The sequence below is a fragment of the Micrasema longulum genome, unplaced genomic scaffold (genome assembly GCF_059751315.1).
Source record: "Micrasema longulum isolate JH-2025_06_02 unplaced genomic scaffold, ASM5975131v1 h1tg000998l, whole genome shotgun sequence".
Lineage (NCBI taxonomy): Eukaryota > Metazoa > Arthropoda > Insecta > Trichoptera > Brachycentridae > Micrasema > Micrasema longulum.
In genome coordinates, this window is record NW_028278186.1 from 19,216 (window position 1) to 45,340 (window position 26,125).

A 26,125-nucleotide genomic window follows, 5' to 3' on the forward strand; every position below is an offset into this window, starting at 1 on the left:
AAAGGGGAATGTCAAGTAGACAAAAGTGAGCTTTTTCGACACCTACTTCTGTTTGCATTCAATCGAGGGAATAAGAGGAAATTAAATGAAGAGAATACATTATTGAATAATCTGATACTCCGCAATACGACATCTGTTGTTTTTCTTAATATAATTAAAATTTTCCTACCTTGCATGGAGCTCTTTCTCTTCATGTTGCTTGGTATCCAATCCTCCTTGGGCCTTCTGCAACTGTTCCCTTGTTGCTGCAGCCTGCCTCGCAAGTGCTGTGTGTTGCCTTCCTGCCTCTCCAGCTACAGTAGTTAGACGAGTTCTTTCCACTTCCAGAGCATTCCTTTGTTCTTCCAATCCTTAGAAACATTTTTACCAAATGAAATAAGAAATTCTCCTCAAGCCAGCTATGATAGTTATAAATCTGTAGTTAAAGTAACAATAATGAAGTTTGATCAAATATGCACCTATATATTTACATCTGTACTGCCACCGTAAGCAAAAAGGCAGTTGTTTGCAAAAGTAATATTTTGAGATATGACACTTTCTAGTATTAATCAACTTCATGCAAATTTAAAAAAACTGTAATTAAACATAAAAGACACAGTATGTCATTTTTTTCTAAAACATAAAACCTATGTGTATCATATCTACACTGAGTTTTTGCTTATGAATCTCTAGATAATGTGTTTTCGCTCAAAAAACATTATATCATTTTTCGTGCTGGAATATTTATTTTACTGTTCATTGCATAGAATTTAGTCCAGAAACCGCGTGGGCACATCAAACTGAAGCCGACAAAACTACTCATAAACAAGTAGTTTTACGTTCTGGCCATCAGTTACTCTGTAGACGTCGCTTAATACGCAACTGCCTATTTAAATGTGTCATTTTTAAGTGTCGAAATACTGCTGGATTAAAAGGGAACAGGGTGGGATCACATTTCATATGCAAGTATAATTTTTTTTTTTAAGTAGCTAATTCCCAAATAATATTATTTGAGAATTTTAAAATTTTACCATCTGTCATATTGTTAAATACAACAAAGCGGACATTTTGTTAGTATTGCCAGGATAGTCGAATTTTTTACCCGGCTTTCTTTTAATAAGCCTAAATATAATATTAAACGGTATTAATTTTATAATTCTTCAATGTTTTTTCTTACATTTGCCTAATAAAAGTAACTGGTTTTTTTTTTTTAATCTCGTCAGTAAAATATTTTTTGTGGTAAACCATAACATAACATAACACAAAATTAACTTATATTTGTGTTATGAATATATTGGTCGCGTTTTGGAAACAATACGCGTCCACTTCACTCATGAGTACAGATGGGATGTCGTGCAGCGGGGAAATTTTTGGACACAGTGCGATTCTATGCGCCTTCTGGTATATTATAATTCTATGGTTCATTGCTATCCATCAAATGGTTCGATATTTGTTGTAGAACATTACCTCATATTTAACATATTTTGGGATTTTTGTCAAAAAGCTGCTTTTTTGCTTATGATGGCTGTGTAATATTTGACAGCCATAAGAATCGTATTGTGGGTTATTCTGAAAACGCTACTTTAAAAAATATATTTATGTTTATAAATTCACGGTAGGTTTGATACACCGAATTCTGACATCACATAAAAGTACTTTGTTGCCGATCCGTTCGATTAACATTGTCATACGCCGTGTTTACAAGTGCCTAACTTAAAGGCCAAAGTGATGAAATACTATTATTTATTTTAATTAAAAAAAGTTTTTTCAAACATTTTGTTTATTTGAATGTTTATACAATTATATTTACATATTGCCGGGTTTATTGCTAAATGATAATTTCTTACAACGCATTCCCATTTTAGAAATGTTTCGTTACACAAGCAATTTTTATCTCCATTTCTTCTCTTAAAATTCGGGATATACTTATCTATGTGTATTTTTTAATTACCAGCGATTTTATGGAAAGCTTCTTCTAACGATCGGGCATGCTCTCTTCTTTCCTGTTCTGATCTCTTGACTTGATCTCGCAGTTCTTTGTTAGTACTATTGTACTTGTCGCGTTCAATATTACTACTGGACAGCTGTCTCCTCGTGTCAGTCAACTCCTTTCTCAGGCTCTCCGCTTCATTTTCAACTAAAAAAATTACAATATTAAAGAACTTAACAAAAAAAAACAAGAAATAAAGGAACCTTTTAAGTCCTTAGAACAGTTTCTTTTAAATAGCCTTCTAATATTGACAAAAATTGTTTTTTCCGCTCTTACTTTCTTTTAGCTTCCTCAAAGTATCATTGAGTTGGTTGTTCAGATTATCAGATTTGTCTTCAGTAAGCTGAAGTTGTAACCTTATATCTTGGCATTCTTTGGCGCAGTTATCTTTTTCCAATAATAACTCTCGAAGACGGGTCTCGGCTCTAGCCAAGTCCTCTTCAGACTTAATCCTGTTGAAAATAAAATAAAAATTCTTAAATCCAATCCAACTTATTTCTAATAATGTCCCTGTTTTAGGTTTTACATTGGTCAGAGGCATGCTGTCAAAACACGAAGGAAAAGATATAAATTTAAATAAAAATGGAGAAGGCCATTTTTTAAAGGTGGCAATATAGATATCTAGGTATTTATTTCTACCAATCGCTAGTTTAATTGATCACTTTACGAACTGTGTAACATCCGTTGTTAATTTAAATCAATGAAAAGAAATTTTAAAGTCAACGAGGAAGTTTAGTGGTATTCAAGTTTTAATTTATTAATTGACTAAGCCAATTTAAAAAAAAATAAAATTATGTAGGTATTGGATATTATCAGCACTATGATTTTTCAAAGTTTTGTAATTTTTAAATTACTCCGCGTGTGACGTCACAAGTTCTCTTTGATCAATTCTACTGATTGGTTAATTGGCTTCCCGTAAACCAGAAATCTATCACAACACTCTATAACTGGTTGATTCGGAAAAACTAATGACGTCGTACAAAGTAGTTCGTTCTATTTAAAAAACTTTTTTTTAAATGCATTTTCAAGAAACTTCACCTTTCAATTTAACACTAACTTTTACCACGCTTAAGAAAACATTTTTCATATCCAATTTCCCATAGCACTGAACTTCATTATTGCATTTAACTTTTTGTGTAAAAACACTGGTGTATACATGCATTGTAAAAGGTGAACAAATCATGTGAAAAGGTGATTCTAATAATTTAATTTTCAAACAGAACATCCACAAAACTCAACACAAGAGTCAAATTGTGTTCTCATAGTAGGTGAGTAGTCTGAGATTCAAACCAAACCCCACTCTACTACTGCTGGCAGCATAATCGTAAATACGCAACGTGTTATCCATTCCAAATGTTTCAGAATCCACCCAACGTAGCTTCGTAAATAGCAGACGTGTCGGATGGAGATACCCAATGCGTTATCTACCCCAGTAATAACCGAAACAAACCAAATTATTAAAGACATGTTTTGAAAACGAGAATAATTATCTTGAGTGATGTTAGCAAGCGCTACTCGGACGATTAGTTTGCATTTTGAAATTTAAACAGTGCTAATTAAATAATGAGAACACTAGTGATTCCAAAACATCCCGAACGGGGGACGTATTTCTGAGTGATACCGAATGGATAATGTGTTGGGTGTTGACAAATATGCTTGCTTGCATGGTCATAATATTTTTTATCATGAAGTTGAAATTGGCCCCAAAATAGTATTCAAAGACTCGTATTTTCCAGTCCAGGGACTCTGAAATATTCCAGTGAGAAAACACCCCTTTAAATAAATATTTCATTTCAACCATGTCGGGAATCGAACTTGAGACCTCTTACATGGTAGGCAAATGCGCTAACTATTACACCACGAGGCCGACAATAATTGATAAATTTAAGACTCCTAAATCTTCACCTTTTACTAAAGTTTTCAATGGACAGGAATACAAAAAGTCCATAACCAATTTTTTATCTCGCAGCCTAAAGGTATTTTTTTTTTTTTTAATTTATTTCTTAAGTTAGCTTATATTAAAACTAATATAAACTATTATGTACATTTACATCATCTATATATATTTACATTTCCTTACAGTAACTTATACATTTATTTTTAAATTCTTTCAGACACTTTTCATTCTTCATACATATAGGCATCTCATCATACATTTTTAAACCCTTATATATCAAACAAGGTATGTAACGATTAACAAAAATTGAGTGGAGACAAGTCTGCCTCGGTTGGCGAGCTCGCCATCATTTTTGAAGTCCCGGGTTCGATTCTTGGCAGGGCAGAAATGGAATATTGCAGGATGAGGATAGAGAAATGATGTGTTGAAAATGGCCACATAATTAAAACATTTTTTAATTTTACTCTAGTTATTATTGTCCAATGTTCTTTACTTGGATTCCTCAAGTCTGCTCTTCATGTTGGTTATTTCATCCTTGAGTTGATTGATAATATTCCTGTCCTGTTCACACCTGGACTGTGACTCCCTCCGCAGTCGTTCTATCACGCTCACTTCATTATCCAGTGCACGCTTTGTTTCTTCCAACCTTTCTAGCAAAGCTTGCTGATCATGATGAGCTAAAAATTATTAAAAAAGCACTAAAAAAAGCATTATTCACCTTAACACTATTAGGCTGTCTGCTTACCACAGAAGAGAAGTTATGGTGTGACTGAAAGTTTTTTTAAACATAGTTACCGACATATTATCAGACATGACTGAAATTCCAGGAGAACATAAAAACTAAATCAACCTCTTATCTTAAAACCATGTTTTTAAATTGATTTTTCTTGTTATTATTTCTTTAAATCAGTGCAGATATGTCCAAAATTGCTATTAAATATTTCCAAGAAAATTTTGATTGTCATAAAGAAAATAATTAAATCATGACACTGTTTGAAAATGGCAGCGTTCAAAAGCCATCTTGCGGTGAAATTCCTTTTCCTTCCCTTCTTCTTGATAAGTTCTGCTTGTTGACCTACTTTAAACTCTAAAGTTCTGGTCAGTTGAGCTACTGTAAACCAGAAATCCATTACAACTCTCTTTTCATTGGTTGATTTGGAAGAACTAGTGACATCATACAAAGTGGGTTGTTTTTATTAAAATCTTATTTTTTTTATACATTTTCAAGAAACTTCTCCTTATAATTTAACACTCTAATTTTTACTGTACTTAAGAATACATTTTTTATATCCAATTTATAGTAGAGCTAAACTTCCTCATGGCATAATTTTCCTAGCCACACCCAGTGGTGAATAGGGCACTGCACATAGGGCACTGTTACTGGAAGGTAAGGTGATAGGTCTTAAGCTTCAGATGCAAGTCCAGAGACAATAACATATTTTGGTGTAAAGCCACCTTTAAAACAAATATTTCATGTTGACCTTTCCAGGAATCATACTCAGGACCTTAAGCATGGTAGGCCCATGCTCCAACCTCTACACTTTGAGGCGGACTTTTCTAAACTCAATTTTATTTTCAGGTTTTTTACCTGAGGATAGGCTTCGATTCGAAAACATTCGTTCTGGGTTCTGGTTCTATTTCACACACCGAAACGTATTCTTAATCTGCTCAGACACAGATCTAATTGTAGTATAGATCGATCATTCTTTACTTAAAGGCAAGACAATTATAGTTTACCCTTCAAATGCCAATATAGGGACTCGAAAAATATTGTAGGTAATGAAAAAACAGTTATTAAATAAACGTACAAGTATTGTACTTTTCCATATTAATAAAAATTAAGAAATTGTCAATCTAGATAATGCTAGAATCAGGGCACGAATCCAAAACCCTGTGCTTACTCAAAGTTTGAAAACTAAAACTGTTATGAAAGACAGGCATTTGTTGTTTAAATCATACCTATCAACAGAACCTGTTGTTTATCATTTTCAGCCCTCAGTAATGCCTCTTCGTGTTGTTGACAAAGGTTATCAATGGCTGCTTGTAATTGTTGCTCGCGCTCTTGAAGATCTGCAATTTCTGCATCCTTTTCACCACTCAATCCTTGCACAGTCTGCTGCAATCGCTTCTCGAGTGAAATGCGAACTTGTTCCTGTAAAAATACATATTCAAAGTTATAAATTACAGAATTTTCTATCAATTTATGTATTTATTATGACCTAAACTGTTGTGTTTCAATGCTTACCCTTTCCTCTGTCAATTTCCTAACATTCTCTGTATTGTTTTTATTCAAATTGGTAATGGTTTGCTGATATTCTGCTTCTTTCTTGGCAGCTTGTTGAATCAATGTATTTTTCGTATCTCTAAATTTCTTTTCAGAATTTTGAAGATCTTTTGTCAAACGACTAACTTGACCTGAGAATCAATATAATATTTATATCAACGAAATAACAAATTACTACATTATCGCGTAAATTTTGTACAATATTATATGAATTCCCTTACCCTTGAGATTTTCTTCACTCAGTAGTGTGTTCTGAAGTTCTTTGTCTAGTTTTTGTCTTTTGCTTTCAACAGCCTCTAGATTACTTGACGTGTCGAAAAGGATTCCCTCCAAAGCTTCTTTTTCACTTCGCAGTGATGCCAACTGCTCTTGAAGATGTTGCAAATCTTTTTCATTTCCATCCAGCATAACCTTAAAATTAAAATCAAAAGATGTTGGTACAAAAATCTATGTATTTGCATCCTTAATTGTGAAGAACATTGTTATTCTTCAGTGAGTAAAGACAATCATTGCTATGTCATTTTGATGCTTACCTGTTTTTCTTCACATTCTTTAACCAATTCTTCTAATGTTCTATTTAGGCGATTGTTAGTTTCATTGGCTTGTTCTAACCGTTGTTGTAATCGCATATTTTCTTCACCTATTGAATCCTTTTTTCTACCAAGCGCACAAAGTTGAGAACTCAAATCACTTCTTTCACGGCATACTTGAGCTAATTCGAGTTCGACCTGATAAAAATATTAATGATATATTGATATGGCTATTAATAGAGAAATATCCAGTTGCTTATATATGTTAACAAGTCTCTTACTTTTTCTTTTTCACCTTCTAGGAATTTGAGCCTCTCAGCATAAGAATTCTTGTCTGCTTCTAAATCAAGTCTTGTTTGTTCAGCGGCTAACAATTCTTTTCGCAAAGAATTTAAATCACCTTGTACATCACTATTTTGACTCAAAAGATTACTTTTATTTTCCTCAAGCTGTAACACAATTGATTATTTAAATATTTATCTTACTTTAATGATAACATGTATTGTTAAAATCTTATTTTGTATTCTTACTTTTTTCATGTCAGTTAAAAGTTGTTTCTTTTCTTGCTCTAGTTGTTGGACAGCAGAATCCATTTTTTCTAGGGAGTCTTGCAAATCAGCTCTATCCAATACGCTTCTTTCTAATTCAATTTCAAGATCACCTGAAAAATACCAGCGAAACCATTGAGTTCAAATTCTTTTTCATGGTGTTCAAAATTTCTTAATTGAGCTACAAAATAATTTAACAAACCTCTGTTTTTCTCCATTTGTGATAAAAGATTATCTGCCTCCATTTTATTTTGTTCTAATAGATCTCTGGACAAGTAGCTTTTGCTTAATTCTTCACGTAAATTCAGAAGTTCTTCCCTTGTTCGACTTGACCTATCTTCCTCAGATCTAGAAATAAAATTACGATGAATATGTGAATCTAATTAATTGACATCAGTCAAATTGACTGATGTCAATAAATTGAAAATAACATTTCACTTACCTCAATATAGATTCTCTATTTGTTGCCTCTCTTTGCAATCTCTCAACTTCGTCTTGCGACGAACGTTTTTCACTTTCTAAGGAATCAACATGCTTTTGCATCTTGGTGTTAGCCTTTTGAAGTTTTTCATAATCCAGTGTTAATGAATCAATCTTAAAACACAAATAATAGCTTAATTAATTCAAACAAAAACCTTTGGGAATTCGAAACACATAAATATCTTTATCAGAAATTCATCATTACTTACCATGGCATTAATTTCCACACGGTTCTTCTCCAAGCTTGCTTTGTCATTGCGTAATGATTCCAAAGTCTTTTGCATAAGTTCTTTTTCTTGTTCCATCTTATTTAATTGTCCTTTAGCCTGGTCTAACAGGCCTTGCAGGTCATGCACCTTTTTATCCAAGTTGGCAATATTTGCTTCAGCTGCTTCACATTGTTTGCGACTACTGACCAACTGCTCACGGTTACCTTGAAGTTTTACCTGGCCAAACAATGAACAAGAAAATAAAACAAGTCTAAAAAAATTAAAGGCTTTTGCATCGTGACCGTTGATTGAAATCTATTTATCAGCTTCATTAATAAAAAATATTTTGGTTGAAATCATCTATTTTTATATCTAAATGGTCTGTTAGCAAAAGCTCGCACGAATAATACATTTACACATCGCACTTGCGTAGAAAATATGTACTGTATGACGTCATATGGCTTATGCATTACAAAAATACTATCTGTCTTTATCGGTTCGGACACACTTATGAGTGTGACAGAGATAACTATAGCTTTGATAGTTGGTAATGATATGACTATAAAATATATTCAGGTTGCTCTTGCGTTTGTCTGAACCGATAAGTAATCAGCCGTCGATCAACTGACGCGTTTTTTTTTTGTGAACTATGTTAATTGTTTGTTGGTATAACTTAGTTAGAGTTTAGAATAAAATGTAAAATGATCACTGTTATATAAACACACTTTCTTATTTAATCTACTCATGTAGATGTAGGCACTATTGTTTTTCTTCCATGAAAATATGCTATCATTTTTTAATAGTTATTACTTTGTTTTCTAACTGCATAATGACTTATTTTTTGTAACCCTTTCTTTTACAAACGTATTTACACATAAATATAATACACATGTTTGCCAAATGTGTATTTTCCTCTCATTATAATGGAAATAACCTGAACAGAAAACAAATGGTAATGATCATGCTAGTTTAACACATTTAATTTCAATTAGTTTTAATGCACATTAATTTAATAATAGTTGGTAACTCTGGAATGCAAAATTATGAATGAATAATGGGATTTTTTTATTATCTACAAGTGTGTATTTTCTCCAATTTAACTTGTTTTATGCAACGTAATTTGCTGTTTTATTTTTTATTATAATGAACTTAAAATATCAAATATAAAATTTACTCTAACACAATATATTTTCTTAACCCTTTGTTTATTTTTCATATACACAACCCCAACATAGGTTTGCATGAAGATAGCATATTTGGTTTAAATTTAATATTACTTTAACATATTACAACAGAGATGAAGAGCATTTAAAAGAAGGTAATATAGAAGTCTAGGCATCTACAGGGCTTATGACCTGTCAATGGCTGGTCGATAAATTACCTGGTCCACGAAGAAGTATAGAAATTGAAAAAATAATATTTTCAGGCGTTGCCTAATATGTAGGTGAAATAATTCAATTAGATGAATCTCACCCACATAAATAAAGGTTTCAGCTCTTTAACTTCACAAACATCAACAGATGAAAGAATTGAAGGAATATAGATGCTCAAATATAGGCAGAATGGTGAATGTTACACAGTGTGTAAAGTGGCCACTTAAACCAGCCATTGACAGGTCATAAGCCCTGTAGATGCCTGGACTTCTATATTACCTTCTCTTAAATGTTCTTCATCTCTGTTGTAATATGTTAATATAAACAGCTCCCCAGGGAGTTGAATCCAATTCTTGTCTACAAAAATTTGGACAAACTCAAAATATTGTTAATATTACTTTGTTTAAAATCAACATTCTTTAGATTTTAAATGCGTATGTGTGGGTTTTGTGAACGCACCAGCACTTGTTAATCGATCTGTATGTATGCGTATGGTACAAATTGACACGCATTTACAGTTGCATTAAAATAAGCAGTTAATTTTAAGAATGTTTAACCTGTAGCTCGTGGATGTGTGTTTGATGGCGTCGAAGAGCAGCTTGAACAGCAGACACCGTACTTTCTGCGAGTGCAGTACCAGTTATTCCTCCGCCAGTTCTTGTATCAGAAGATCTGTCGCAGAAAATATTCAAACACTCAGTAAGGAATTTTAATATAAAAGGATGTATAAAATCACCTACAAAATTATTACACTAGCCAAACGAAACATAACAAAACATGACTGTAAAATGTGTTTATATACCTCAAATGGGATTTATAAAATTATAAATGTATATTTTTTTAATGTACTGGAAATTCTTCATCTTCTGTTTGTCGTAAAAAGTAATGTCATAATTTATTCTAAAAACTAGGGTGGTCCGAGAATTGAAGATCTTTATTAATTTTTGGGGACACTTATGTTTTTTTTTAATTGATGGCAGGACAGTGTGTTTTTTTTTCATTTTTGAAATAGATGAGGTCTTTAATTCTTGGACAGCCCTCGTACATCACTTTAATTTTTTATTTAGTTTATGTACATGGGAGGGCCCATGTTGAAGGAGAAACTTCACATTTCCTTAGAATAATTAATTATTTAACTTAATGAATTATCATCATAATTATAAAACTTATGCCATGAGTAATATCTTCCAACCAACTAAAAACAGGCATGTTTAGTAAGGAGTTTAGTAAGGAACAGAGAGAGGATCCAGAAAAAAAAGTTAAAACAATAGTAAAAGTGTTCATTAAAATGATTAAAAATATTTCCACAAGTGATGAAATTTAGTATCCTTAAAATGATTGGACATATTTTATGAAACCCATTTTTTTCAGCCACTAACTAGAGATTGCTTCCACCTTGAGTAATAACGATCACTTTTTTATAACAAGTAGTTAACAGAATCAATTTCCAAATGTGAGTGAGTTTTAAACAAAGCTGGATAAATCAATCTCAGCTAATCTTTTCTCTGAAAATAAATACGTGGACTTGCCTATGGGTAGGTGGTGGCGATGGTGGGGGAGCGTGGCTAAGGTGAAGATGGGGTGCGGGGGCTTGAATGGCTGCCCTCTCGCTATCCCTCAGTACGGCTCGAGCCACCGCAGCGAGGGCCCCCCTCAGGGTACCTGCCTCGGAGCGCAAGGAGTTCAGCTCGCCCAGAGCACCTTCCGCACGAATACTGCGCTCCTCCTAGAGACAAATATAACCTGATTTCAAAGCATTTTAAAAACACCAATATATGTATGACTCAATTATTGCAAAATTATTGTATTTACTTAGAAGTAAAATATTTCAAAACCCTCCAAAAATATAAACTAACTAAAAGTGAAACTCAATAAGCATTATTTGTCCTCAAATATAACCTCTTGAGACCTGAGACAAACCTGGCACCTAGATTTTTTTATTAATTAAGGTGGTAAGAATAAACCATAACATTTTTTTTTTTAATTGTTGTTTATAAAATTGACAATTAATGAATATGTTCATTTAATAAATAAATAAATTCACAAAGATTTAAAAGATAAGTTGTGAAAGCCAATTTAATATGATTTATCTTCTCATGTACTTTCTAACAATGACTCAGAGTAATAATACACTACCCACTTATAGAGCCGCCCATATGGATAAAAACAATTATATAATTATCAACCACAAAGTTAGCTACAGTTGACAGCAACACAACGGGCCAAAGGTAGTCAGGACGAGAATTGCAAGCACAAACCGAAACCGTCAACAAAACAAAAACCAAATCAAATATTTTGAATGGGTTTGTTCTATGCAATAGAGCAAAAGGGCGTCTCTATTAGCGGGTAACGAATTATTACTGTGATATTATTAAATTACTACTAAGTTAATCCAGTATAAAAAAAACATTTACAGCGATTAAAAAAATGGAAAACTATAAATCTACATATTATGTGTACCCAGGGACGCTAGATGAGACAAATAAAAAAACCACCACACCGTTTCCCCATGGGGGTTGGCAGAGAGAATAGAATGCCACATCACTCTGTTTTTGTAAACATACCTCATTTCCATTACATTTGTACATCTCCTCAGACTAAAGTCATTTCCACAGTGACAAAAATTGATTTGTACACTACATCAATGGAGACTTATAGAATGTTTTTATTCAAATTTTGTTTCATCTCAATATATTTATTTATTCTTTTACAATTTTCGTATTTTCTTCGTTTATTCCTCACTGGGGTGTCCCGTGCCGAGGAAAACATTTTACATAGAATTAATTTACATTTTACATATCTAAATTTAGTATTGATTCGATTAGCCAACTATATTATTTAATATTGTATATTCTTCCTCTAAGTCGTTTGCTCTGGCAGAGTAATTGTAGTCATGTTACCAGGAAGAAACATGTCATTAGGATCTGCCTCCATCCTCCTGTCTTCAGCGCTTCACGAGGCTTCCTGAAGAGAGACGCATGTCGCTTCTGTCTCCAAGTCTGTTCATCTTATAGGACTTCTACCATGAGATGGTATTGTATATTAATAGATAAATAATGTATATTACCAGAGATCTCAATTCGCCCATCAACTGTTGCATTTTCATGTCTCTCTGTTGGATTTCCGCAAAGTCAATCTCTTTCTGTTTTTCAAGTTGAGCGATCTTAGTACGCAACTCTCCCATTTCACGGTCAACAACAGCCTGTAAATGAAAAAAAATTTTGATTTAAAAAAAAAAAAAATTGTTTAATGTAGAAACGTCTTTCTTAATTGTGATGGCACTATAATGTTAGTGACACTACGAAATTTTTGTGGCAATTAAATTGGCATGTGTTGGAAATATGATTTATTGCAAATAAACTTATATTTAACTTTTATCTCCTATAACATCCTCTCCTCGCCTATCTATATACCGCTGCATACGTGTCTTCCATTGTTCAAAACCAATGCTCATCAGTCGTCTGCTCTGTTGTTTGCTTTAATATGTTCAACAGACTGAAAATGTGATCCCGTTAATGCACTTTTTACTTTTGGAAACAGATAGAAGTCACCAGTGCCAAATCTGGCAAATACAGTGGGTGATAAAGCGCAGGAATGGCCGAATGACAGATAGGACATTGTTTGTTCTTCCAGAAATCCGGTCTTTTCTTACTTACTCTTTCCCTTAACTTAATGAGAACCTTTTTGTAGTATTTAGGAATACTGATTGACCCTCAAGCACTTGGTTAATCATGATAACACCCTTGATATTTAAAAAAAGATCAGCATTGCCTCCAATTTCGACTTGCTCATTTGAGCTTCCTTGACCTCTTCCCAACCTTCAGAAAACCGTTTGTGCCATTCAAAAACACGCACAGGTGGCATAACATCACTAAACACCTCCTTCAACATTTGTAACCATTTTGTCAGCAATTTTCGATTTTTTTTTATGTCAACCGTAATCGCAGTACAACTACAGTGTCCTCTATAACCAACGCTCTAAAGCAAACTAAAGCAGATAGAGAGACGAAACTACGGGTTGTTGCTTTGGAAGTATCAATGGAAAAGGCTTCCAATTATAACCTTGCCTGATGCGACAGCACGGTGGAAGGTGCTCAGCATCATTATTTAATTGCCACAGCTGTTGACCATGTAGAATCCTAAATACAAAACTGTTAGAACCCATTCGGGAAATCTCAATTATAATAATAGACAGATTTAGTTGAAAGGAACCATAAATGTTTATATATTAACTACTGAAGAGAGATCAAGATGTTTACTATAGGTGACCAGAACCTTTGACCATTAGTTTTATTTATTGCTCTACCAAAAAAGCATGAAGGCAAGCACACAAAATATGCTCCTATAAAATAAAAATTCTGCCTTATTTATTTTACAAACTGCTACTATTTTAAGATCTATTTTTTTCTTTTTTGAACTCATCTAGCAGTAACTGTTTCTCAAAACATTAATTTTGAGATCATTTTTATATTGACTTACATTGTTAGCTGCTGTTGCTGTGAAATTGGTGGAAACTGAAGTAAGATCTCGACAAGTGGAATCCATCTCAGCCTTGATTTTAGTGAGGTCCCTGTCGGTAGCTGACTGCATCTCGGTGAAGAGTCGCTTGACGGAAACCACATCTCTCCATAAGCTAAGGAGACGGTTATGTTCTGTTGTATAGTAATCATTGAAGGCCTGAAACACAAGAAAAATGAACTGTAAGATAAATTTACTTACAATTTACAGTGACTCAAATTTTAAAGGCAAAACAAATTGATTCTAGAGAATGAAATCTGCTGTCACAAAAATGCTATCTCCAAATTTATAGCTGAGATGTCATTTTATAATTCTGACTTGGTTCATTCATAGATTTTCCAAACAAATAAAAGTAATAATAGACAGTCATAAATACAGATAAAATATAAGTATTAAATAAGGTCGTGTCTTTTACATTCCGATAAAAATAATTGCTAGCTCATAGAATTAAGAATAGCCCAGAAGGAGCGTAGAATCATATTTGAATACATCGGACTAAGTCCAAAAATCCCCCCACTATGCCTTACTTTCACCGCGCACATTCGCGATGTCGCCGCGTAATGTTGCACGATGAAAAAATATATAATCACAACACAAACGTAAGGTAAAAAAAAAAAGCAATCTGTTAATTTCTCTAAAATTGTATTGTGCACGTGGAAATATTGATTGACACAGTCAGACAAAAGAGTAGATAAGTAAAGGGTCATTGAACTAATTAACTTTAAACTAAAAATATAAAACAAATTTTATTTTACATAAAACGAATATTTTTATACCATGTTAAATAGTATTTTATGTTTTAAAGATAATGTCGGCCAAATGTCCACCACGGCGTTGTTTAATCTGAGGTTCAATTTTCATTAGTTCTCTCATTAGATGAGCAAAGTAGGGTAAAAATATTTACTACCCTGGCAACACTAACGAAATGTCCATTTGGATTTCTTCGACAATCTGACAGATGGAAAAATAATTCAATTTTTAAGTATCGTATTTGCTACCTACACATTTATTTGCTCATAACACATCATGAAATGTAATCCCATCCTGTTTCTTTAAGATCTTAGGTATTTCTACACTTTAAAAGGACACAACACGGCATAGTTGAATTCAAATCAGGAGTTGCGTACTGAGCGACGTCTACAAAGAAACTAATGGGTCCAAATGTAAAACTACTAATTTTAAGTCGTAGTCGTCGTAGTCTTTAGTCGCCTTCTGTTTGATGCTCGTATGCGGTTTTTGGACTATTCTTAATTCTATGTGCTAGCTATTTCAAACTTAAAAATCAAAATTCTATTCGTAATTTTAAGTAGATAGTCTTACAATACCTACTACTACGATTTTTTTATCAGTACCTGTTCCTCGTCCTTCCATTCATCTTCCTTGATTATCATCTCTTCTCGAAGACCCTCCCAGTCGTTGGTCAACTTTTGCAGATCATTAGTTAGAGCTTCGTTGATTTGATGAGATTCTTCTAGCTGTTCCCGGAGAGATGAATTGATTTGAACAAATTTTTCACACCTAAAGAATACCAAATAGTCATCATTTCATCTGCCTTATCAACCGTATATTTTTGACTATTTTTAAAGGGGTATTAACCACTAAACAGTCAAATTTTTCAAAAACTCCCGTGTCAACTTGTTTTCTCCATATGGAATATATTTTCCATTGAAAACAAACATAAGTTGAAACAAGATCTACCCAAATGACGCTTGGGAGAATCACTATTGAAAAAAATCATGCTCGAGTCACTCTTGGGTAAAAACTCGTCCGACGCACTAACGAGTATTTAGACAGAAAAACCGGTCACAGCAGATAATACGAAAGTTCGTCAAAAACCTCGTTAAACCTTTTGTTCTTCAAGCTAGGTAGCCGGTCCATCTAATGGCAGTCATTAAATTCCCCCACTCTCGTCCCTTGTCAAGGAGTCATTTGAAATCCAAACGATATCGGAGGCTCACGTTTTAAATCTTGGAGCTTTCATTTTACGGACAAGTTTCTCATGCTATTTCGTACTAGTGTGATTAATTAGTCTGAATAAATGTTCTCACGGAGAAATTGCAGTTGCAATGTGCCAAAATGGGGAGGTGATTTGAATAATGGTACTCGGTGTTTTCTCTTAAAATAAATGCATAAAAAAAAATTAATATGCATTTCCTTAAATACACATATTATTACGTAAAAATAGTAGATTTCTCGTTTTGAGGGAAAAAATTGGATCTGTTGAAATTGATTACTACCTCCTTGCCAGAAATAAATTTGTGATTTTTAAATTAAACACATCATCAATATATGAGACATATAAACTTTTTGGCAAGTTTTCATTATACCTGAAATTACCAAAGTTAGTCTAGCAAAACAGCAAATATGGATTTGAACAAAAAATCATAATATTGTGTTAGAACACTACATATTTGTCTATTTTATATATGTTTGCCGCTGATTCAAAACATTAAACAGTAAACCTTAAATCAATATTTCAAAATGAATTTTTTGCACATTCGTGATTTTCATTGGTTTAAATATTGTTGTTTTTTTACATACTTTCTTCTTTCCTCGTCAAGTCTCCTGAGCGCCGTTTCCAAATCGTGAATCCTTTCTTCGCGAGCATCTCTGAGGTGTTGCTGAGCTTGCTCCAGGGCTGTAGACTGCGATGGGGTGGAGCCCATGGTGGAGGAAGCAAGAGGGATGGCTGCTTGACTCGGCTTGCTGTGACCTCGGTAAGTGTCAGACGAAGGTGCCGTGTCTATCATATGGTCTTCTAGGTCGGTACAGCGCTTCTTATACTGCAACACCTGAGAAATACAAAATATTAACACAAAATAATAATGGAGGAATGTCCAATCTTACTCAAACTTTACTTATTATACTAGAATCACTCTCTCTCTCTTTTATTTTCAATGTTCCAACAATAATTAATTGTTCAAGCATAACTAGATATGCATGTGTTTCATCATATTCCATGCGCATCATGTAGGTATTTTATTTAGATATTTAATATAGGTATAGATATATAGATAGTGTAAAAAATATCAGTTTCTATACTATGTAATATAATTAAGTTTTTTTTTTAATACAAGTTTTTACTGCAAAATCCAGAAAATAATACTAAAACAAGAATTAAAATAGCAGTGGCTATGACCGGCTGTTACACGCTAGAAAATTCGACCCTTCGGACCTCATTTATGCAAATTTTTTTGGTATAGTACGTTATCGGAAAGTAATGAAGAATAATCTGTTATTCAAAATAATGATAACAGCACCACACAACATATTTTTCCCAACGCTGGCTGATGCAGCAAACTTCCGTCATCATCACCAAAGTACTTTCGAAACGACCCAAATTTTTACCGGACACGGAGCTATGAGAAGTTATCTATATAGGTTTAAATTAAGGAATGATGACTATTGTCCATGCGATGATATTAGTATAGAACATCTGTTATTTCAGTGCCCATTTTTCAGTTTGCAACGCCATAATCTTGAAGCAGAATGCAGGAAAGATGGAATATCCTTAACAGATATCCACACTGTAGTTAAAAGTAGTTATCACGCGCCATTGTTCTTGAACTTTGCAACAATGGTGATTGGACTCATAAAGGTAATAAACCAAAATCAGTGATCGAACATCCCGTTTCCAAGACAAACAAAAACTTTTTTTTTACGAGTACCTTAGCCTTGTACTTGACACGTAAGGCTACTAAATACAGGGGTCCAAATATATATAAAAAATAAATTTAAAAAACATATTCAGACTTGTTTTGGGTATTGCTATGTTTAAAGCTTCAACATTACACGCGCCTGCGCACCGCCAATTTATAGTTTCGTAATATAAAATGTCAGGTGCTCGATAGGTGATTTCAACATTGTAGTTTTATATTGCTATCCCTGATATTTAGTAGTAACAGGATTATCTTCATGGCAGCAATGCAAAACCGAACTCAAGTCATGTATTAATTGTTCATTTCCGTAAAAGGGAATGGAGTTTATCTACTAATCGTACTGGGGGGCGTGTGTTGGCCGAGGGTCAGGCTGAGCTGCTCCTTCACTGCAGTGGTGTGTTAAGGATTGGGTTTTCATACCGTGAAGTCGGGGTATAGGTCTTAACTATATGATGATGCCAGGTTTTGAATAGGTTAATGCTCGGTTTTTGTATTGAGTAAGAAGGTGATTCTGTAAACAGAGTGTATTCATTTTGATTTACTTTTGGTTAGAACCATTAGATTTAGAAATCATATTTTATTTATAGATGTCTGAGTCAGGGTGTCTTTAAAACAGGCAAAAAATAACGTGAAAAGGTTGCTCAGTACGAACTGTTACTGTTTACATACTCTATCACCGTCAGAATTGGGAAAATTAGATTTAGGGTGATAGACAAGTTGACTATATATTCTGAGGTGCAGTGATGGAGAAAAATAATATATGAAAAAGTCATTCACAATTCATTAAAGCTTAAAAAAATTGATTTTGCAATGTGCAGATCTGAAAAGAGGCCACTAGCCCTTTAAAACGTATCCGGGTACGTGGGTGGGGCTCTCAATCCCCGATCCTACCGGCGTCGAATTCCGGAGTAAGTAGTAAGTAGCGGCATCAGCAAATATAGGCTAAAACTGGAAAAAATCATACAAAAAAAGGAATGTACGAATGCGTGCCACCATTGTGGACAACGACAGGGCCTGATATTTTACCAGAGATGAGAAAAATTACATGGAACTAATACAGATAAGCGTCTCTCTCCAGAAAACCAACAGAAGTGCTGGAGACAGGTGGATCGTGGCGTGTCTCACTCTGACCATGAGTGCTCTGGCAAGAGCCAACAATAGAGAAGAAGAAGAAGGCAACTACAGGACTTAAACCGGGAAGACTCGTTGTAACAAAGTGAATCCGTCTTTTTGCCAGGGCTGGTATTCCGAACGCTCTCGCGGCCGTATTATCTCGTGTATTTACATACAAAATACACAAGTAAAACTGTTTTCCCGTGCCGCGAGAGCGGTTTAGAATTGCACCTCTATAGCTCAATCACAAATAACTGTCGACGTGGTTAAAAACATGCTAAGCATTTGAGCGATCACAATTAACAATAATGAACATGCTTAAGTTATCGCAGTCATAAATCAACGCGTGTGTAATCTCTAAGTCAACGCTCGTATCGGTTTATGTTTTGTTTTCCTCTTAAATTATACAGTTCGTTGGCGAAAAATCAAACATCGCATTTGCAAAATAGTAAGGAGTATCTAATACAAAAAAGTGAAAATTAAATTACAATTACTATAGTCAAGAATAGCGACTGCTATTCTTGACTTTTGGCTCGCCAACCGCCGGCTAAATGCAATAAAGAGCATTATAATAATAAATAAATAAATAAAAATAGCAGTTTTGGAATATTTTCCATATTTACACCGGTGAACGGATGTTCCATTGTGATCGCGAATACGATAAACAACCATGGTGAGAAATTGTTATCACGTCGCTTATTAGCACGTCGATAGTTACTTGTGATTGAGCTACAGGAACGTATGAGGTTCTCGTGTTACCTTAGCTTGTAGTCTGGCCACCAGCGCTGCCTGATCATGGTGGGCCCTCCTGTAGACCTCCAGCCTTTTGCGGTAGCCTGCCTCCCGCGCCCTTCCATCCGGGGAGCCAGGAGGACTCTCCTCATACCGAAGGGAATCCATCTTGTTGACAGGTACCTGTAATGTTTGTAAAATCGAATTCATCAATCTTTTACGTAAAAGTAATAGTGCTAAAGATTGATTTATTGTATTAGTGTTACATTCCGAAATAAGCTTTACTATGGCTCTGACGCTAGAGGACACACAAGAGCCGCCAACAGAGAGGTATGAAGAGGCTTTGTGAAATAATACGCTCTATTTTCAATGTTATCAGAAGGATAAATCTTTTAATGAAAGGAATATTTTTTTTAAATTTTATTTGTGATTTTTACAGCTATTACATAAAAAATAAGCAACGTTTGTATTCATGTGTGTGTTTATGAATGAGGGTGTATGTGCATGGGTGAATGGATGTGTGAGGGTGCGTGTGTGTGGGTGAGTAAGAATAAAAAAATTAAATAACATATTATAACAGAAATAAAGAATATTTTAGAGAAGGTAATACAGAAGTCTAGGCATCTACAGGGCTTATGAGCTGTCATTGGCTGGTTTAAGTGGCCACTTTACTCACTGTGTAACATTCACCATTCTGCCCAAATTTGAACATCTATATTCCTTCAATTCTTTAATCTGTTGATATTTGTGAAGTTAAAGACCTGAAACCTTTATTCAAATTCTAATTCAAATTAAAATTTTCAAAATATCTCAACTAGAAACCTCAGTCAAAACTTACTCTTTCATACCGATAACCATAGAACTAACTATGGTTTTCATTCTGCTGTGTCCAGAATTCTTAGGTCTGCCAGCAAACAAACCGGTCTTGATTTCTTTGATAAAAAGTTGTCTTCTTTCAAACGATCACTGAATCAAATTTAATTATAAACACCTCTCTCCCGCCAAGTCTACTATATACCATTGTGTCTTTCTACTTTCCTTTATAATAATTTTCTATGCATAAATATGTCCTTAAAAATGCCCATTGGGCGTATATATAAATAAATATATTTATGCGGGTGAGACTACATACTAGGCAACGCCTGAACCAACTAATGACAGGTCATAAGCCCTGTAGATGCCTAGACTTCAGTATTACCTTCTCTAAAATGTTCTTCATATATGTTGTAATATGTTAATATTAACAGTTCCAAAGGGAGTTGAATCCAATCCTTGTCTACAAAAATTTGGACAAACTCAAAATATTGTTGACAAATTACATAACTTAAAACGTGTATTTAAATTGAAAGCGATATAGAAAAGAGTTTGGTATGAGGTTTGATTATTAAAAAAATAAAAATAGGTAATACCTACTTCGAAACCTTTTTAAAAATATGGATGTCAATACTATAAAAGTCAGATAAAAAAAGCAGAGATAAATTGAATAAAAATAATATGTTATCTAAAATAAAAATACTTATTTCTAAATAACTCATGGATCGGTGCTAACTAATACCTAAACAAACCAACCCTGCAGTGCGATTCTGAACCCTCGCGCTCTCTAGGGGTTGGAGAAAGGGTTGCTAGCGCGTAATTAGTACGCAAAAAACGTGCTGGCAACACGCTGTCTGCTCCCCAAAGACCATTTAGAATACCAGCCAAGAAATGATTTTGTTTTCTTGAGGTTTGACAACCTGTCTCCGATTGAACTAATGAAAAACCCATACCAAAAGATTTATCCATCTCTGCTACAAACAGTTTGTATTTGGTAATTACCTGCGGCAAGGGAGGTTTAGTTTCAGGCCTCCCCTTGGCGAGGCCCCCGGGCCGGCGGCGGTCCGCGGCGGCGCCCCTCGCGCTGCGGGGCGTCAACAAAGGCTCCCTAGACCCGGGAATCTGAAAAAAAATATTTATGATATCATTAGCTTACAATGTAATGCATTTATTTAGATAGTTGTACAATATAAAAATTTAAACAACTCGTTTTACCTTAACGTATAAACATTATAAGCAAAAATAATTTTAAAAACGAAACATTGTTATTAAATTTAGACGCTTTCCAATAACATTCTTATCTTATTATGTAGACGGCTACCTTTGTTTGAGGACGAATTTGCTTTTGTCTTTGCAAACTGAATTTTAAAACAAAAATTTTGTATTTCAATGTTTTAAAAAAGTAATTTAAATATGCATAAAATACACTAATTTGCTTTTAATAATGTTGTTAGACAATAATAATATATGTACATATATATTTACCCTTATAAAAATAAACAAAAACTAAATCTAAAGAATTACTATTTTAATTTATCGCATATGATTTTATACTAACAAAAAAACATTTCTACAAGTACAACCCATCCAGATTTTTTAAGTTTTTTGAATGAAATGTGTTTGGGCACGCCGAATTTTTTTTTTGAACCGCTCCTAAAAAAATGTGTCCATTAGGTTTACCGATTGTCCAGGGTTGGCCAAAATTTTCCAGAAATTAAACTTGCTGTCCAAATTTCATGTTGAACGTCCAAATGTCCCAGAATATCAGAAAAACCTATCGACCAATATTACATACACTCGAAAATAGTATTTCTATTGGGTCTAAACCCGTAACTATAAAATAATTTTCGATTCATTATTATTAGATTTTAGAATTATCGTTATTAGTATTTAAAGGTTGACCATCAGGCGTGTATAATAATTTAAATGAACATAAAAAAAACGTTTTTTTAAACACATTTTTAGGACATAAAAAAAATATCGTTTTAAATACATAAGTGCTTTTACACAAACAATGATTATATATACGTAGAGAACTCCATGGGCTTTACTTATAAACCTAGTATAAAGTTACGTCTAGGCGGCTGGATGTCTAGACATAGTGACAAAAAAAGGATGGAAGTACAATCAATATTTTACCACTATAATAAGGATTGTATTGCCATCCATATTCTACCACTATACCTAGGCGTAACTTTGTGCCAAGTTTCCTAGTAAGGCCCCATATGTCTAAACCAAACTAGTGGTCACAGTTTACACCCACGATGTGCCAGCAAGTTTCCTACTGAGCATCGAACCCTCCCGATGGGGAAAAGTGGTTTCTCAGTGGATAGTACAGTTAAATTACGTATATTTATACATATCGTAGGATAATTACTACGACTAAGTAACTTCAAAATCAGCATTTTTGAGTAACTTCTAAAAACACATCTTCGTATCTTTCTCCATTAATGCTATAAATAGACAAGTGATGCATTTAAATAATATTACGATGATTTGAATGCACGACTTCTGGGCAATATATTATGTCCATGAATCATCTCAAAAAAAGTTGGCAACCCTAGTGTCCATCACTGCTCTAAACCGTCGATAAGTTATATTCGCGAAATACTGAAAAGTCGATACCTAGCTGCCTCCGTTTTCAAACTTCGAACTGTCGAAAAAACTATTTTTAAATGAGGAATATCTTTCTTATGTGCATATTTGTAATCTCCTTTGTTTCTTAATGAGGAAGTTGAGTCCTACGGGAAATTGGATATGAAAAATGTTTTCTTTCACGCGGGTTTCGAACTGTCAGTAGGGTCGCAGAGAGTCGCATCTTGCTTGAGGGTGTGGTTCTATAAAAAGTTGCGATCGCCCAGTTGCATTTCACCGGCAACAGTACTGACTAGTCCAATTCGTTAGCGTCCACGTCGCGAACCCTGGGCAATGGGATCACACTCGTAACAGTGTGATCATAGCAGAAACGGGAGGATGAAAGGCGAGTTTCTGGCGCCTCCAAACCAGAACTAACCAGTAGCTCAATCACAAATAACTATCGACGTGCTAATAAGCGGAGTAAAGCTAGGGTTTCCTAGGACAGCGGTGCCCGTATCTTAACGGCCGTAGTGAACGGTGATGCGGTGGACAGCCGTCGTAGTGGTGACTAGAGAGTGGTTTTATTTTTTAATGGTGTTATCAACACCATTTTTATAGGAAACCACTCTCTAGTCACCGTTACGACGGCTGTCAACCGCATTAATGTTCACTACGGCCGTTAAAATACGGTCACCGCTGTCCTAGGAAACCCGAGCTTAACAACAATTTCTCACCATGGTTGTTTATCGTATTCGCGATCACAATACAACATCCGTGGACACCTTATATTAAATGAGTGAGTTGTTACGGGCTAACATTTACAACGTATACAAATAGGATTAAAAAAATACAAATTAGATTTCTTAAAATGTTAGCAAGTAAAACCAACATAATTACTTGTCAAAATGACTACGAAAATCTTTTCCCGATGTGTAAAGTTTTTACAAAACGCCAATATCACATAAGCATGAAACGCCCCAAAAAGTGAAAGGAAATTTCATAGAAAGAAGAGCTATAAATGCGTATGGAGAGAGGACCAGGGCGTATATACTCCCTCGCATAGTAAAGAGACTCCCGGATGAAATAAAGAATAGTGATATAAATAAAAACAAAGTAGAATTGGTTTTAAAAATCGTTTTTTTTTAAATTCTAAGTTAAGTGTATAAAAAAAATAATAATAAAAAATGAGGAAACCAAACAATTTAAAACAGTGTCAAAAAAAGTGTTTGTTTATTATTTTTTATATATTTCGGTATCAAAAAAGACTTAATTTACTTGCATTATTTTTTTAAAAACTTTTATATTATTGATATATTTAAGATTTTTTCATTTTTCGTTTTTTATTTATTTATTTATTAACGGACATTATCCATGTATACAATTTATAAGGTTTAAATATTACAATAAAAGAATAGTTTAGAACATTAAAAAAAGAGAAAAGAAGCATTGACAAACATAAGGGACATCGAGACAAGATCTGGACTATTTATTTAGTGCTCGTTTAAATCGTTGTAAACTTAAACCAAAAAAGTCCAGATCTTGTCTTGAGTTAACAATACGAAAAAGGCGGGTCATTGGAGAATTTAGGTCATAGTTTGTTCTATGCTGATCGATGAACAGTGCTTCATTGTTTCTCAATCTACGAGTCGGAATATTGAATTTTACTTGTCCCAGTAATGATGGAACATCGATATTATACCATTTAGTATGCCGAACATATATATGGAGTCAATATTAGTTCTACGTTTTTGTAGACTTGAAATATTTAACATTGACTCTATTTCAGCATAAGAATAATTATCTCTCTCTAGTCCGAGCATCCACGCTATTTTTCGAAGCAAGCGATGTTGGACTGATTCAATGTGATTTATGCGATTGACATAGAATAGAGACCAGACCACGGAGGCATATTCTAGAAGAGGGCGAACAGTTAAGCAATAAAGAGTTTTCATTGTACGGACATTAGTAAAATCAGAGGATATTCTGTTAATGAAGCCAAGTAATTTCAGTGATTTATTTACTGTATTATCTATATGTTCGTTGTATGTATTATGTAAACATTATTATATTGTGTTACCAAAATGTTTCAAGAGAGAAATCCCTGCAAAAAAAACTGCTTTTGCAGTTTGGCGGGAATTAAAAAAATTGTTTAGAAGAATGCTTATGTGAAAAAAATTTCAATTAAAAAAAAAAGTCAAAATATTTATGTTTTGCGACGTATAATCCTGCTGTGCAATCACATATTTAAATTTCACCGGTGTAAATATGGAAAACATTCCAAAACTGCTATTGTTATTTATTTATTTATTATTTATCATGCTATTTATTGCATTTACCCGGGGGTTGGCAAGCCAAATGTCAAGAAAAGCAGTCACCATAGTAATTGTATTTTAATTTTCACTTTTTTGTATAAGATACTCCCTACTCATTTTTTTGCAAATGCAATATATTGTATTATTTTTTATAGTAAACGCCGGTTTTTCGAGAAAGAACTGTATTTATTTACGAGGAAAACAAAAAACAAACCGACACGAGCGTTGACTTAGAGATTACATACGCGTTGACTTATGACTGCGATTATTACTTAAGCATGTTCATTATTGTTCATTGTGATCGCTCAAATGCTTAGCATGTTTTAAGCACGTCGATAGTTATTTGTGATTGAGCTACAGCTAAGGTAAGGTAACTCAGACAGAAAAATCCAAAAATCCTTTCGCTGTGGTGATCACCAACGTCGGGGGGACATGATAAGGCACCGCAAAAAGAAGACACGCTTAAAAAATCAGAGCATTTAATAGTACGGCGAAGTTTCTCGAAAAAGCATGAAAAAAGTCATAAAAAATATTTTTTTTAAAACAAACTGCTTTGAAGTACGTTACAAGTTCTTTAGAATCAACCAATCAATTACAGCGTTGTTTAGTGTTGTGGTAGATTTACGGTTTCCGGTAGCCATTTTTTCAACGTCATGTGTATTTTTACGTTACGGACTCTACTTTTAAATGTTAGCAAGACTCGCCGACGAAAACTTGCGACGTCACAGCCGGAGTAATTTCAAAATTACCAAACTTAAAAAATCTTAGCGATGGTAATACAAGCCGGTTTCGCGGTTTAGTGGGTTTCATTATTTTTTCTTTTATATTTTATGTTCACGTTTACCTTTATAAATAAAAATAAATACAAAAAAAGTCGATTTTACAAATAAACAATGCACTTCTTCATTAAATATTTTGCTACATTCGAGGTGGGCAACCTTATTATTGTTCATTATATATATATATATATATAAATATAGTTAATTTAAATGTTTAAAATTGTACATTGTGCAGTGAGTTATCCGAGGAAATAACAGAAATATAAAAAAAGCCTGATAACATGTTTTTTTTTTTAATCATTAAAAGTAATGTAAATTTAATGTTTTTATTT

At 33.8% G+C, this 26,125-nt stretch overlaps 1 protein-coding gene across 1 annotated transcript in view; it reads right to left on the reverse strand.

Moving 5' to 3' along the window:
• Root (ciliary rootlet coiled-coil, rootletin) overlaps window positions 1-26,125 on the reverse strand; it is a 122,447-nt gene that overhangs the window by 14,447 nt on the left and 81,875 nt on the right. The window contains exons 2-22 of the mRNA XM_088232577.1: window positions 21,128-21,247; window positions 19,340-19,495; window positions 16,350-16,600; window positions 15,161-15,326; window positions 13,770-13,967; window positions 12,358-12,492; window positions 10,820-11,016; window positions 9,848-9,962; window positions 7,918-8,154; window positions 7,671-7,822; window positions 7,431-7,576; window positions 7,211-7,341; window positions 6,962-7,129; window positions 6,684-6,878; window positions 6,372-6,561; window positions 6,112-6,281; window positions 5,826-6,018; window positions 4,360-4,543; window positions 2,246-2,421; window positions 1,931-2,116; window positions 170-350 (exon numbers count right to left, since the gene is read on the reverse strand). Coding sequence (XP_088088703.1) covers window positions 170-350; window positions 1,931-2,116; window positions 2,246-2,421; window positions 4,360-4,543; window positions 5,826-6,018; window positions 6,112-6,281; window positions 6,372-6,561; window positions 6,684-6,878; window positions 6,962-7,129; window positions 7,211-7,341; window positions 7,431-7,576; window positions 7,671-7,822; window positions 7,918-8,154; window positions 9,848-9,962; window positions 10,820-11,016; window positions 12,358-12,492; window positions 13,770-13,967; window positions 15,161-15,326; window positions 16,350-16,600; window positions 19,340-19,495; window positions 21,128-21,247 — 3,647 coding nt within the window. The remainder of the gene's footprint in view (window positions 1-169; window positions 351-1,930; window positions 2,117-2,245; window positions 2,422-4,359; window positions 4,544-5,825; window positions 6,019-6,111; window positions 6,282-6,371; window positions 6,562-6,683; window positions 6,879-6,961; window positions 7,130-7,210; window positions 7,342-7,430; window positions 7,577-7,670; window positions 7,823-7,917; window positions 8,155-9,847; window positions 9,963-10,819; window positions 11,017-12,357; window positions 12,493-13,769; window positions 13,968-15,160; window positions 15,327-16,349; window positions 16,601-19,339; window positions 19,496-21,127; window positions 21,248-26,125) is intronic.